The sequence below is a fragment of the Leucopleurus acutus genome, assembly GCF_964270905.1.
Source record: "Leucopleurus acutus genome assembly, chromosome: 11".
In the NCBI taxonomy this organism is placed as follows: Eukaryota; Metazoa; Chordata; class Mammalia; order Artiodactyla; family Delphinidae; genus Leucopleurus; species Leucopleurus acutus.
In genome coordinates, this window is record NC_139152.1 from 43,654,626 (window position 1) to 43,668,341 (window position 13,716).

General features: G+C 50.2%; 1 protein-coding gene across 2 annotated transcripts; it reads left to right on the top strand.

The window, feature by feature from the left end:
* Positions 1 to 5,514: 5,514 nt before the first annotated feature.
* Positions 5,515 to 11,384, top strand: AMHR2 (anti-Mullerian hormone receptor type 2; the record flags this gene model as incomplete). 2 transcript variants are annotated; one of them, XM_082850336.1, is made up of 11 exons in its annotated part: positions 5,515 to 5,767; positions 6,069 to 6,251; positions 6,546 to 6,737; positions 7,009 to 7,083; positions 7,220 to 7,350; positions 7,466 to 7,696; positions 9,212 to 9,326; positions 9,469 to 9,641; positions 9,831 to 9,978; positions 10,141 to 10,277; positions 11,175 to 11,384. In XM_082850336.1, the coding sequence occupies 11 exons, from the start codon at positions 5,695 to 5,697 to the stop codon at positions 11,382 to 11,384; spliced, it is 1,668 nt and encodes a 555-aa protein (XP_082706462.1). The 2 variants fall into 2 exon arrangements, with proteins under 2 accessions (XP_082706462.1, XP_082706461.1); XM_082850335.1 differs by lacking the exons at positions 9,831 to 9,978; positions 10,141 to 10,277 and having other exon boundaries at positions 5,719 to 5,767.
* Positions 11,385 to 13,716: the final 2,332 nt, after the last annotated feature.

Consider the following 13,716-nt stretch of genomic DNA (forward strand, 5'->3'; position numbering starts at 1 on the left):
TGTTCTGTAGAATATCCCCCAGTCTGAATTTGTCTGATTTTTTTCTCATGATTAGACTGAGCTTACAGGTTTTTTAAAAAAAATACGTGCACAGGTGAAATGCCCTTCACATCCTATCAAGGAGTATGTGATAACCACGTGACATTACTGATGGTAAAACCTTCAACACCTGGTTTAGGTAGTGTTTGCTTGGTTTCTCCACTGTTTCTCTTTCCCTATTCTTTGCAAGTAAGTCTAGGCCACCCTTAATGGGGTTGGTGGGAATTAAGCTTCTGTGAGGAAACTGTCTCTTCTTCATTAATTTAAACTAGCATGTACTCACGTATATTTATTTTATAGGCGGGTGGTTATAATCCAATTATACACTATTTTGATGGAATTGTCCCAGCTTTGGACATTGGGAGTGCTTTCAAGTTGATTTCTGTGTCCCCTTGATATGGCTACATCCATTTATTTTTTTGAGCACTTTCTTTCTTTCTGATACACAAGATGCTTCAGGCTCATATTGTATTTTCCCTGCCCCAGCCCTAGATCAGATATTTCTCCAAGGAGCCTTTGTGCTTTTTATTGGAGAATGGTATTTAGAAACCAAGATCTAGCTCCAACATATTTTACGTTTAGTTAATTACCAACCTGTGTCTCAAATGATTGAATCTGGATCATGGCCCCTTGAAACTGAAATTGAAGTTATTTTGACAGCCTTTCCCATTTCCCATCAGCCTATACCTTTACTTCCCTTCCTACCTATCTAAGAATCCTTGGTTGCTTGTTTATATATAGCTACCAGCATTCTTGATTATTTTTGGTCATTTGATTCCCTATGTCAGTTTTGTCAATCACTCAGCCAGCCAGTTGATTTCCTTATGTAGCCATTAGCAATATAACATTTTAATATTTGACTTTATTGGAGGTTTTTTTGGGGAGGAGTGTTTATTTTTTGGCTTTGGAGCCATAAGTGGGCCTTTAATAGTTGTGCCAGCTATTCAGTCAGTAAACATTTATTGAGCCCTTACTGTGTGCTAGGTTGAGGATAAAAAATGAAATAAGACAAGCCCCGCTAACAAGTACTTCATAGTCTGGTGAGTGAGACATAACATTAATTGCAAATTTCCCAATCCTGACCCCAGTTTTCAGCAGGTGATTTGCTTCCTATTTCATGAAACAGAAGCATCAGTTTCCTCAGACTTTCCCTCTCTTCTGTCTAACAAATATGTAGGTACTCACCAGTGCCAGTTTACCCCCTTTTCTCTTCTGAGAGAAATATTTTTTCTTTGCAAGGCCAACCCTGCCACTTGTGCTCTCAACCATGTTTTCTTTAACTTCTTTTCTTTGTTTCGATAGTATTTTCTCCTTTTATCTTCAGTCTCTCCTGGGTCCCCTTTTATCAGCCTATAAACATGTTAAAATCTGCCTCCCTGCCCCCCACCCCCCCATTTTGAAAAACTTGTGCTTCCTCTTCAAGCTGCTGATCTGATTCTTAACATTTCCAGAGTTAGTGAAAGTAGTTTACATTTAACTTTTCTCTTTTATTCACCTCTCAGTCCACTTTGTTAAGCACCTATTGTTTACCAAATTTTTTCTTATCAATACCAGCGCTTTGGTTGCCTGCTCACGTGGTCTTTCAGTCCTTAGCCTCTTAGACCTATTTGCAACAGTGTGTGTCTTAGTGCTTTCTTCCCACTGAGTGTGAAACTGAGGCACTTCTGGTTTTCCTTTAACCTTTCTATTTGTTTTAGTCTCCTTCATAGCCACTTCTTCCTCTGTCCCTGAAATACTGCTGTTCCCCATCCTGGGTCCTTTCCTTACTCTTCACCCCTAAACAAGTTGCATCCATTCTTTATCTATTACATACATTTTGATGACTCCCAAATCAAAATGCCTCACTTTTTTCTCATCCTGGCAGCCTGCTTAGTGGACATTTTCATCTGGAAGTCCCACAGATAACTCAAACTCTACATGTAAGAAAGAAAAATAATCCTTTGTGTTCCTCACCTCACTTAACAGTATTACTACTCCTTGATCACTTATGCTTGAAACCTCAGAATCATCTCTTTTTTAAAATATTTATTTGGCTGCATCGGATCTTAGTTGCGGCATCGGGATCTTTCGTTGCAACACTCGCGGGCTTCTTTCTAGTTGTGGCGCAAGGGTTCCAGAGCTTGCGCGCTCAGTAGTTGCAGCGTCCAGTCTTAGTTACCCCGCAGCATATGGGATCTTGGTTCCCCACCAGGGATCGAACCCATGTCCCTTGCATTGGAAGGTGGATTCTTAACCACTGAACCACGAGGGAATTCCCCCATTCCCCTCAGAATCATCTTATAATTCTGCCTTTCATCTACCAACGTTCATTTGATTACCAATCCTGTCAATTAGCAATACTGTGTATCTCGGTACTTCCCTGGTGGCGCAGTGGTTAAAAATCTGCCTGCCAATTCAGGGGACACAGGTTCGAGCTCTGGTCCGGGAAAATCCCACATGCCATGGGGCAGCTAAGCCCGAGCACCACAACTGCTGAGCCTGCGCTCTAGAGCCCGCGAGCCACAACTACTGAAGCCCACGCGCCTAGAGCCCGTGCTCTGCAACAAGAGAAGCCACCGCAATAAGACCGTGCACTGCAATGAAAAGTAGCCCTCGCTCGCCGCAACTAGAGAAAAGCCCACACGCAGCCCAAAATAAATAAATAAATACAGTGTATCTCAATTATTTCCCTCTTTTATTTATCTATTTTTTGGGAGGTTGGGGTTGTGGATTTTTTTTTTTTGGTCTCGCCGAGCGGCTTGCAGGATCTTAGTTTCTTGACCAGGGATCACACCTGGGGCCCCCTGCAGTGGAAGCGTGGAGTCCTAACCACTGGACCTCCAGGGAATTCCCTCCCTCTTTTTTTTAAAATTTCCATTGTCCTAGTACTCACCCTGGCTACTGCTTAGGTCTTGTAACTGATCTCCCTTCTTCTAGTCTCCCTGAGCCTCAGTCATCCATCTTCCACTTTGCCACCAGACCCCTGCGTAAAATCCTTTGCTTTCAGGAAGTCTACACTTTCCAGTCCGGTCCCAGTCTATCTCTAGTCACGATTTTCTGCTTCATATCTTATACCCCTTTTTCCTGCTCAATCTCCCCTGACCCCAACACACCACCATACACACTTTATGTTCATACCTTTATTCTTGCTGCCTTTATTTTTGCTGTTCCTTTGATCTGTAATAATCAGCCTCCTTTTATTTGTTTTCAGTGTGTTTACCTTGAGACAATTTAAATATCGCTTTTGCTGTGAAACCTCTGGGCACTTTTCTTCCCTTGTCTTCTATTCCCTGAACAGAATTAGCTTGTTTGATCTTTCTGCTTGTATAGCTCCTTGTTCATACCCCTAGCTTGACACAGTTTTCTGGTTGCTTATTGATATATTTTCCTGCCTTTCTAGACTGTGAGTTCCTGGAGGGCAGGAATCACATGTACCTTTGTAGGTCCAGCACTTAATGGAACACCTTTTTAAGACTAGGACCTAATATTTTATAAATTGAATAATTCACTTTAGCCTTGTCATCAGTGGGGTCAAAGGCAAATTATTGGGCCACTGCAGACTTTAATCAGGGGATCCTAATGAAGAGCTTTGTGTATATGGAATCCAGGAAGCCTTTCTTCTATGCTGAAGTTCTCTCTCAGGACCTTCCTAATCCCCCAGCTCTCAAATCCTTACCCCTTCTCTCACCACCTCAACTTTAAACTCTGACTGCCAGTTCCTGTAAACCTGACTGGAACGTTTCTGTCTTGAGAGTAGTTATCCAAGGCTTTGGGTGAGGAGACTCTGCCTTCCTGCCTGATCCTTACCTTGCTCTCCTCTGGAGGAGAGTCTCCTAAGACACTCCTGACACAAGAAACTATTTCACCTTCAACTCCTCCCCTCAGTCCCAGACTTACTGATCTGGGAGCTGGTGAAGGAAGATAATTGTAACTAAGTACAACATTCCACCTCACTGGACTCCCAAAAGGACCCAGGAGGGGATGGGCAGCTATCCAGCAGCCTCTAAGCCCTGGTCATTCCTCTAGCTGCTGCTTCACACTACTGGAGCTTTCACCCTCTCATGCAGCCTCCCCGGGAGAAAGCCTCCAGAATCAAAGAGTACTCAGGCCCTCAGCCCTGATCTAAGCCAGACCATCCCCAGAAAGGGTTTCCAGGCAGCCACCAGGGGAACAGAAGGTTAGGAAAACGGAACCAGTCTCCTCTGGCTCTAATTCTCATGGGAGGCAGCTGCTCTGTAGTTTCCCTTATTCTGATCAGTAATCTGGTGGAGTTGGACACCTCCTGTCTCTCGACTGCAGCACAAGCTATAGACCTCTCTCCTTCCATCTCCATGCTGACATTCCCTCTACATACCCCGTGCCCTCTCTTTACATTTTACAGTTCGTGCAGCTTAATAGATATCGGAGATGTACTATGGATATTAGTCATCAGAGGATGCCCTTTCTGCCCCCTCACTATGTCCCGGAGTTTCTCCTATGTCTGCTGACCTCTGGTGGTGATAGTTTGAACTGTATCTTTTTCTAGTTAGTGGCCTGCTCACAGGTATTGATGCACATTTTCTCAATCTGTATTTTCTTTCCGGCATCATGGCATAAGTGCAAAGAACAGGGCCTGGGCTTTAGAGTCAGACTTAACAAGGTCCAAATCCTAGCTGTGCTATTTCCTAGCAGAGTGCCCTTGGGCAAGTTACCTAAGTTCAGCTTTCTTACCTATAAAGTGAAAATAATGATAAATAGCTCAATGGGAGAATTAGATGAGATGATTGTAAAATTCATAGCCCTAGCTGTGCCCTAGCACGTAGGTGGTCAATAAAAGTTTGTTACCTTTTCAATAATGGTGATGTGTTTAGTGTGTGACTCAATGTGATTTTTAAAAAATTTTGATGACAGGGCTTCCCTGGGGGCACAGTGGTTGAGAGTCCGCCTGCCGATGCAGGGGACGTGGGTTCGTGCCCCGGTCCGGGAAGATCCCACATGCCGTGAAGCGGCTGGGCCCGTGAGCCATGGCCGCTGAGCCTGCGGGTCCGGAGTCTGTGCTCCACAACGGGAGAGGCCACGACTGTGAGAGGCCCGCGTATCGCAAAAAAAAAAAATTTTGATGACATAAAATTTACCAACATACCTATTTTCAATGTGATTTTTTAAAAACTTTGAGTAATTTTATACAACCGCTTTCTGACTCTTGAGTTTGGAAAATGAGGTCAACTCTAGTATAGGCTGTGAAGCCTCTTTGTGCCCAGGGAACTGCAGATCTGAGCCCGGAAAATAAGGGCTAGAAAGGCTCTCGGGCACAGCTGAATGGGTCTGAGCACTTGACCTCTCTTTGGTTTCCAGCCTGGGAAGGGCTGACAGGATCCAGCATTTTGTCCTAGGGTCAGCAAAGGGCAGAGGTTTGAAATTAGGCATTGCTGGGTTCTCAGCGGGACCACTAAGGCGCCCTCCTCCCACTTTACAGAGGAAAGAGGAGGTGGCTGAAGAGAGGAAGACGTGAGATTGGTTCTCTGCTGCTCCCTCTCTCTCCCTGCTTCTCCCCACACCCATCCTCTCCCCCTCAGCAGCCGTCTCCCCCACAGAGACTGGGAAGAGGGAGGGGGCGGAGTTGGGGACTGAAGGATCAGAAGCCCCACGGTGCCCGCATCTGAAGGAAGCTCTGGCCAGGGGCAGCTGTGTTGGCTCATGCTCCCCACCTCCCACTGCAAGATGCTGGGGATTCTGGGGCTTTGGGCACTGCTTCCCACAGCTGTGCAAGGTAAGTGTCTACAGGGGGGAGCAGGGTCCTTCCACCTACCCATTAAAGGAGGGGGCACTTGAAGCAGCAGCCACGCCTTTGGAAGAGCGGTGATGGGGTGGGCAAGTGAAGGTGATGGGTACAGCTATGGGTCCCCTTGGTGGGGGTCGGGTTCCAGGCCTCTGCTGACCCTGTTTCCTCCTGTGGCTTTACCAGGCTGGCCCTGGGATATAAAACATGTTTTGTCTCTCTTTGGCTGCTGTTTTTGCCCCTGCACTCACTCTCATCTCGAACCCTCCCCTCTCCTTACCCTGGGCCGCAGCACCCCCAGGCAGGCGGACCTGTGTGTTCTTTGAGGCCCCTGGAGTGCGGGGAAGCACCAAGAATCTGGGGAAGCTGCTAGATGCAGGACCAGGGCCCCCCAGGGTTATCCGCTGCCTCTACAGCCGCTGCTGCTTTGGGATCTGGAACCTGACCCAAGACCAGGCACAGGTGGAGATGCAAGGTGAGTGGCACAGCACATGGCAGGCGATAGCCAGTGGGGGAGAGAGGCACATCCTGCGGGGGCGGGGGTGGCAGCTGAGGAGAGGAGTAGAAAGGGAATGTGTGGAGGGAAAGAAAAGCCCGTAAGAGATGGAAGGGACGCCTCTGATAGAGAAGGGACCCCCTCCGTGTTCCCAGACCCCGTTATGCTCACTCGTACACTCTTTCTCTCTCTTTCTCTCTCTCTCTCTCTCTCTCTCTCTCTCTCTCTCTCTCGCCCCCTTTCTCTCCTCTTCTCCCAATCCCATCCCATCAGGATGCCGAGACAGTGATGAGCCAGGCTGTGAGTCCCCCCACTGTGATCCGAGCCCCCGAGCCCATCCTAGTCCCAGCTTTACTCTCTTCACCTGCTCCTGTGGCACTGACTTCTGCAATGCCAATTACAGCCATCTGCCTCGTCTGGGGAGCCCTGGGACACCTGGTTCCCAGGGTCCCAAGGCCATCCCAGGTAGCCACCCAGGATGCTGGAGCCAGGTGGGGGCTGGAGCCCAGGTTAGAGTGAGAGGTAGAACCAGGGCCAATTCTCACCCTACCCCCCATCCCAAGCGTTCCTCCTCCTGGCCTTGAGAAGTTGGTTGCCCTGGTGACTGGGAGATAAAGGGGCTTGTGACCAGGGTGGGGGCGGGTGGAGAAGCAACTTCTCTGAGGAGCGGGAGAGGAGCAGAGAGCACGATTTGGGGCAGGGCTCATCCAGCCCGCGTTCTTGCTTTAACGTCCAGGCGAGTCCATCTGGACGGCACTGGTGCTGCTGGGGCTGCTCCTTCTCCTGCTGCTGCTGAGCAACATCATCTTGGGTACTAATCTGCCCCACCCCTCCCTTGTGACCCCAACACACTGTCCCAGCGCCCTGACCCCCATCACTTCCCACAAAGCCCCCTTCCCAGTCTCCATACCCATGCACCCCGGCCCTAAGGCTCTTCTCTGCCTCAGCCCTGCTACAACGGAAGGCCTGCCCAGTGCACGGTGGGCCAGAGCCAGGGCCAGAGCCGGAGCCAGAGCCACACTCAGGCAGGGACTGGAGTGCCGAGCTGCCGGAGCTGCCCGAGCTGTGCTTCTCCCAGGTGCCCGGGGAGGGTGGGCGGCGGGCTCCTCTGGGCGCTCTCGGAGGGTGTGCTGGGGAGGAAGCCTGGCTCTGCTCCTAGCTGGGGCCCACACCCAGCACCATGTCCTCACCAGGTAATCCGGGAAGGAGGTCACGCAGTGGTGTGGGCCGGGCAGCTGCAAGGCAAGCTGGTAGCCATCAAGGCCTTCCCCCTGAGGGCTGTGGCCCAGTTCCAAGCTGAGAGAGCGTTGTACGGGCTGCCGGGCCTACGGCATGACCACATTGTCCGCTTGATCACCGCCAGCAGGGGCAGCCCTGGTCCCCTGCCCTGTGGGCCCCTGCTGGTACTGGAACTACACCCCAAGGTGAGTGCTGAGGAGTGCATGTGTGTGTGTGTGCCTGTGTGTGGGAAGGTGTCGGGGCGGGGGTGCTGTGTCCACGCTTATTCTTTTGCTTTATTCTTATTGTTTAGATTTCCTTTTCTGTAGAACATTAAAAGTGATTTGTATTGTTTTTACCTTTTATTATTATAAGCAGTACTTGCTAACGTTTTTGACTTACATTGACAAGAAAAGGGAGAAATCAAAACAATTCGTATTCCCAACCTCAAGGAAAACCATTGTTAAAGAATTACCTCCAGGCATTCAACTAATGTTTATGAACTATATGTCGCACTTCCTGTGCTAGGAAAAACACACCCAGTCCCTGCCTTTCCAGATTTTATAGAGTAGTAGGGAAGCAGAAATGGATCAAGCAAACACAAAAAGATGTGTAAAATGTCAAGTGCGTTAAGTGCGGAAAGAAAAGGTATTACAAGAGGGACTTCCCTGGTGGCGCCGTGGGTAAGAGTCTGCGCTCCCAATGCAGGGGGCCTGGGTTCGATCCCTGGCCAGGGAACTAGATCCCTGTGTACTGCAAATAAGAGTCTTCATGCCACAAGTAAGAAGTCCCGTGCTGCAGCTAAGGAGCCCGCGAGATGCAGCTAAAGGAGCCCACCTGCCACAACTAAGACCCGGTGCAACCAAATAAGTAAATATTAAAAAAAAAAAAAAAAGTAAAGGTACTATAAAAGAGGATGAAGAGGAATCAGTAGGCAGGGGCCAGACCACACTGGCCTTGTGGGCCTGCTAAGGACGTGGGACTTTATCAGCACCTGTAATTCCTTCACCTCTGAAATCTTGAATTCTGGCAAGTCCCTTCTTTGACCAATGTACCTCACTGCCTAGCTCGAAAATCACTGCTTTATTAGTTTTGTTTGTTTGTTTACCTTTCCTGGCACACTGAAAGTGCTCAGTAATGTTTGCAGAATGAGGGACTCTATTGCTCCTTTCCCTCCAATTCCCAGTTGCTCCCTGCCAGCTGCTCTCCTACCCAACGGCTCTCCCCATCCGCGCCCGGCTACAGGGTGACACCTCAGGCCAGGTGGTTCGCGAGGGTGCTCCGCCTAACCCGCTCTGCCTCTTCTGTTTCTGTCTTTACCCCAAGTCCTGTGAGGCAGTATGAGGTGGCTAAAGGTGAGTGTTGCTGGAGTCAGACTGCTGAGGGTCAAGCTCTGCTACTCTCTTGCCCAGGGAGTTCCAGCAAACTCCTTATCTGTAAAACAGGAGTGACAGGAGTACCTACCTCCCAGGGTTGTAGTGAGGGCTACAGGAGGCCTGGCACGCAGTAAGTGCTCGGGACACTTGAACTAGAGCTACTGTTTTTCCTGTCAATCCAACTGATGCACGTGCTCACTCCTCCACTGCCTGCTGCCTTGCCCTGGGTGTGTCGGTGTGTAAGTCTGCGGGGAGATGCAGGGGGATCAATTGATCTCTGCTCCCTGGGGTGGATCAGCCACCTCCAGCTTGGTGTGTCCCTCTCTTCTCTCTGCTTCTCCCCAGGGTTCCCTGTGCCACTACTTGGCCCAGCACACCAGTGACTGGGGAAGTTCCCTGCGGATGGCACTGTCCCTGGCTCAGGGCCTGGCGTTTCTCCATGAGGAACGCTGGCAGGATGGTGGGTGAGCTGGGGGCAGGAAGCCATGGGAGTCAGGAGCCACACCGCTGTTTCTGATTTTCCCTTAGCTTGGAGGGGAAGGATTGGGTCAAAAAGAGAGAGGAAGAAGATTCATGTCCCTTCAACCTGGCTTCTCCCACAGGCCAATATAAACCAGGTATCGCCCACCGGGATCTGAGCAGCCAGAATGTGCTCATTCGGGACGATGGGTCATGCGCCATTGGAGACCTGGGCCTCGCCTTGGTGCTCCCTGGCCTTGCCCAGCCCCCAAACTGGGCTCCTACTCAACCCCGAGGCCCAGCTGCCATCATGGAGGTCAGTACTCTGGATAAGGGTGAGCCCCAGGATGCTGGTGGTGGTGCTGATGAAGATGTGACAACAGTGCGGCAGCACCTATAGCACGTGGGATGTTGCTGAGTCTAGTTGGGGGGTTGTTGCGTGGACCATTGTGTGGTGAGGAGTGCCGTGGTGATGAGTGTTGGCCCTCCATGCCTTGCTGTCTAGGCTGGCACCCAGAGGTACATGGCACCGGAGCTCTTGGACAAGACTCTGGACCTACAGGACTGGGGCACGGCCCTCCGGCGAGCTGATGTTTACTCTCTGGCTCTGCTCCTGTGGGAGATCATGAGCCGCTGCCCAGATTTGAGACCCGGTAAGGTTGGATGTGACAGTGGCCTCACTCCCCTCATGCCCCACCCACCCATTCCAGACCCACCTACCTCCTGACCCAGGAGGCTCTTCCCTTCTTCCTCTTGGCCGTTCCGCAAGAAGGCACCCCCTCGGGTTAGCTGACACCCCCTGTGCCTCTTCCCAGACAGCAGAACACCACCCTTCCAACTGGCCTATGAGGCAGAACTGGGTAGCACCCCTACCACCTGTGAGCTGTGGACCTTGGCAGTGGAGGAGAGAAGGCGCCCTCACATCCCATCCACCTGGTGCTGCTTTGCCACGGTAAGAGGCCACAGGCTGGTGGGCTGGGGACCTGCAGAGTCCTGGCACGGGCTTCAAGGACTTGTCTACCAGGACCAGCCCACCTACTCCTATCCCCTCTCATCTCCCACCCTCCTGGCTCATGTTCAGCTGGAGCAGGGCAAACTTGCTCTGAACCTCAGTTCATCCCCTTCCACCGTAAGTCTCACACAGCCCATTCCTGAGACACACACCTTCCTCTTGCTCAGTCTTGCTTTGTCCATCTCTCTTCTCTCCATCATCAGTTTGCCCTGTTCCTCAGTTCCTTCCTCCAGGAAGCCCTCCTTGGCTTTGCTTCTGCCCTGAGCTCTGCCCCCAAGATGGCTCCTCTCCTAGTACACTGGAGCCCAACATTTAATCCAATAATTCCTCATTTTGTCCTACACATCTGTGTTTCTGCCATGACCCAATAAAAGCCAGAACTAAGTATAAAGGGTTAAAACAGTGGCGTAATAGTGAAATTTCAGGGTTTCTGAGGAAAATAGTTTCCTAACAGGAAGCCCATTCTTCTGCTACCTGATCTGAAGTTTCCACTGCACAAGTGTCTGTTGGGTTAGATAACAAAGGCCCAGGCATTGTTTGTAGAAGACCCTGATTGCCTGAGAGGAAGGAGAGTAATTTCCCATCAGCACGGTAAGCCATTAATTAACCTGAATTAGCTCCTCAGAGGAAAAGGTGGACTCTTTGGAGAGAACCTGTCTCATAGGGAACAAGATGCAAAGGGCTGGATTTCAGTGAAGGGGAGGAAGAAGGCTCCAGGAAGGATCAGAAGAAGAGTGTTGAGAACAGGGCCATGATAGATACCTTTTAACCCTGGGGCCACTCATGGGGCCACTCAGGATCCTGGGGTAAAGCCTGCCTCCTGGTCATTCTTCCCAGGACCCTGGTGGCCTGAGAGAACTCCTGGAGGACTGCTGGGATGCAGACCCAGAAGCACGGCTGACAGCTGAGTGTGTACAGCAGCGCCTGGCTTCCCTGGCCCGTCCTCAGGAGGCCCACCCCTTCCCACAGGGCTGTCCACAGGGCTGCCCACCTCTCTGCCCAGAAGACCGTCTCTCCAGTCCTCCGCCCTGCCATTCTCCCTCGTAGGCCTCAGCTGAGTGTCTGCCACTTGAGTGTTCAGCAAGGCCCTTGTTCCAGAAATCCTCAACCTGCCTGTACCAGTTCTCATGTGTAAATATGCAGTTTATGTAGAGTCGGTGTACATGGAAACATAAATATGGTGATCAGATGCCTGTCTGCTCTGCCTTGCCACGGCCTTTCCTACTTGTCAAATGCTTGGATGGATCCTTCCCTGGGTATCCAATCCACTGCTTCTGAACAGTGACTGGTGTGGGGAGGGGTGTGCACAGGAAAGAGATAAAGTCAGCTTCCCTGACTCTATGTCCTGGTCCTGAGGCCTTCCTCCCTTCCAGTGATCCTGCATTCCTGTCTCTCTCCTTTTCCTTCTCTTTCATAAGCCTTTATTTGGTGGGATCTCACACTGGCACTGGGAAAAGGATGAGAAAGATGAAATTGCTGCTCTGAAACTGCTCCGAGATCCACAGCTCATTTTGTTGGCCACCCATACAGTGTCCTGGGGCAGTATCCTCTCCTGAGGCTTGAGTGGGGAGGCCTCACAGAGCACAGGATGCTTGAGATGTGTCTTGAAGACCAGGAGTTTTCCAGGAGTGTTGGAGCAGTAGGGCATTTCTGGCCCAGTGAGCTGTACTGTCATGTGGTGCAGTAAGAAACTGCAAGGAGGACTTCCCTGGTGGCACAGGGGTTAAGAATCCACCTGCCAATGCAGAGGATAGGGGTTCAGTCCCTGGTCCAGGAAGATCCCACATGCCACAGAGCAACAAAGCCCGTGCACCACAACTACTGAAGCCCATGTGCCTAGAACCCGTGCTCTGCAACAAAGAGAAACCACCGCACCGCAACGAAGAATAGCCCCTGCTCGCTGCAACCAGAGAAAGCCCACGCGCAGCAACAAAGACCCAACGCAGCCAAAAAAAAAAAAAAAGATCTTAAGGGAATTGAGGGAATGCAGGAACAAAGGAAAAGCTGTCAAGAAACAATAGTTCAGGGATAAAACAGAGTCCTAATTCCTCCTCAAGGGGTATATATAACAATCTGATAAGTTCTGCAGGCTCCCACCAAGGTGGAGAATGGAACGATGATGTTCACCTTTTCTGACACTCATGACTTCAATCAACTAAAGCTGGACTCTGTCAACCTTTGCCCCACTTCTATGCTGAATTTTCCTCTGCTTAAGCCCCTTCATGAATATGCATGTACGCTTAGCTTAAAAATTCCCCAATTTTGCTGTTCAGGGAAACACTGCTTTGGGACAGATTCCCAGTGTTCTCCTTACTTGCTGCAAGCAATAAATCCTTCCATCTTCTTCCTTCTTCTTTGGCTTGGTTGTGTCTTTTGGCTTGACACCTACCAAGAGGTGAACCCAGTTTTCAGGTAACAAGAGGTCATTCTCTCAACCACTACACTGTACTAAGTGAACTGTCCTATCTAGGGTCAATGTCTCCTCATGTAAACTTGAACCCCTCTTTTCCTGGTCACAGGAAATTTGCTCCTTCGGTTATCCCTTCTTTCTCCAGCAAAAGCATTTTTTCTCTCTACTGGATTATTCACATCAGTTTACAAACATGATTTAAACTCTCCCATCTTAAAGAGCCCTTCCCAGACTGCCCATCCTCTTTTTTTTTTTCGCCCATTCTCTTATGATTACTGCTCCATTTCTCTGCTTCTTGTTTACCAACACTCCTTGGAAGAATTGCTTTTATTTACTGCCTCCACCTTCTCACGTTTCGTTCTCTTCTCAATTCGTTGCAGGCAAAATTTCAGCCCTAGAATGTAATTAAAACCACTCTTAGGGCTTCCCTGGTGGCGCAGTGGTTGAGAGTCCGCCTGCCGATGCAGGGGACACGGGTTCGAGCCCTGGTCCGGGAAGATCCCACATGCCGCGGAGCAACTAGGCCCTTGAGCCACAACTACTGAGCCTGCGCGTCTGGAGCCTGTGCTCCGCAACAAGAGAGGCCGTGATAGTGAGAGGCCCGCGTGCCGCGATGAAGAGTGGCCCCTGCTTGCCACAACTAGAGAAAGCCCTCGCACAGAAACGAAGCCCCAACACAGCAAAAAAATAAAATAATTAGTAAACTCCTACCCCCAACATCTTAAAAAATAACCAAAAACCACTCTTAAAAAGTTCACTATTCTTGGGACTTCCCTGGTGACGCAGTGGTTAAGAATCCACCTGCCAATGCAGGGGACACGCGTTCGATCCCTGGTCCGGGAAGACCCCACATGCCGCGGAGCAACTAAGCCCGCAAGCCACAACTACTGAGCCCGCATGCCGCAGCTACTGAAGCCCACACACCTAGAGCCCCCGTGCTCCACAACAGGAGAAGCCACCGCAGTGAGA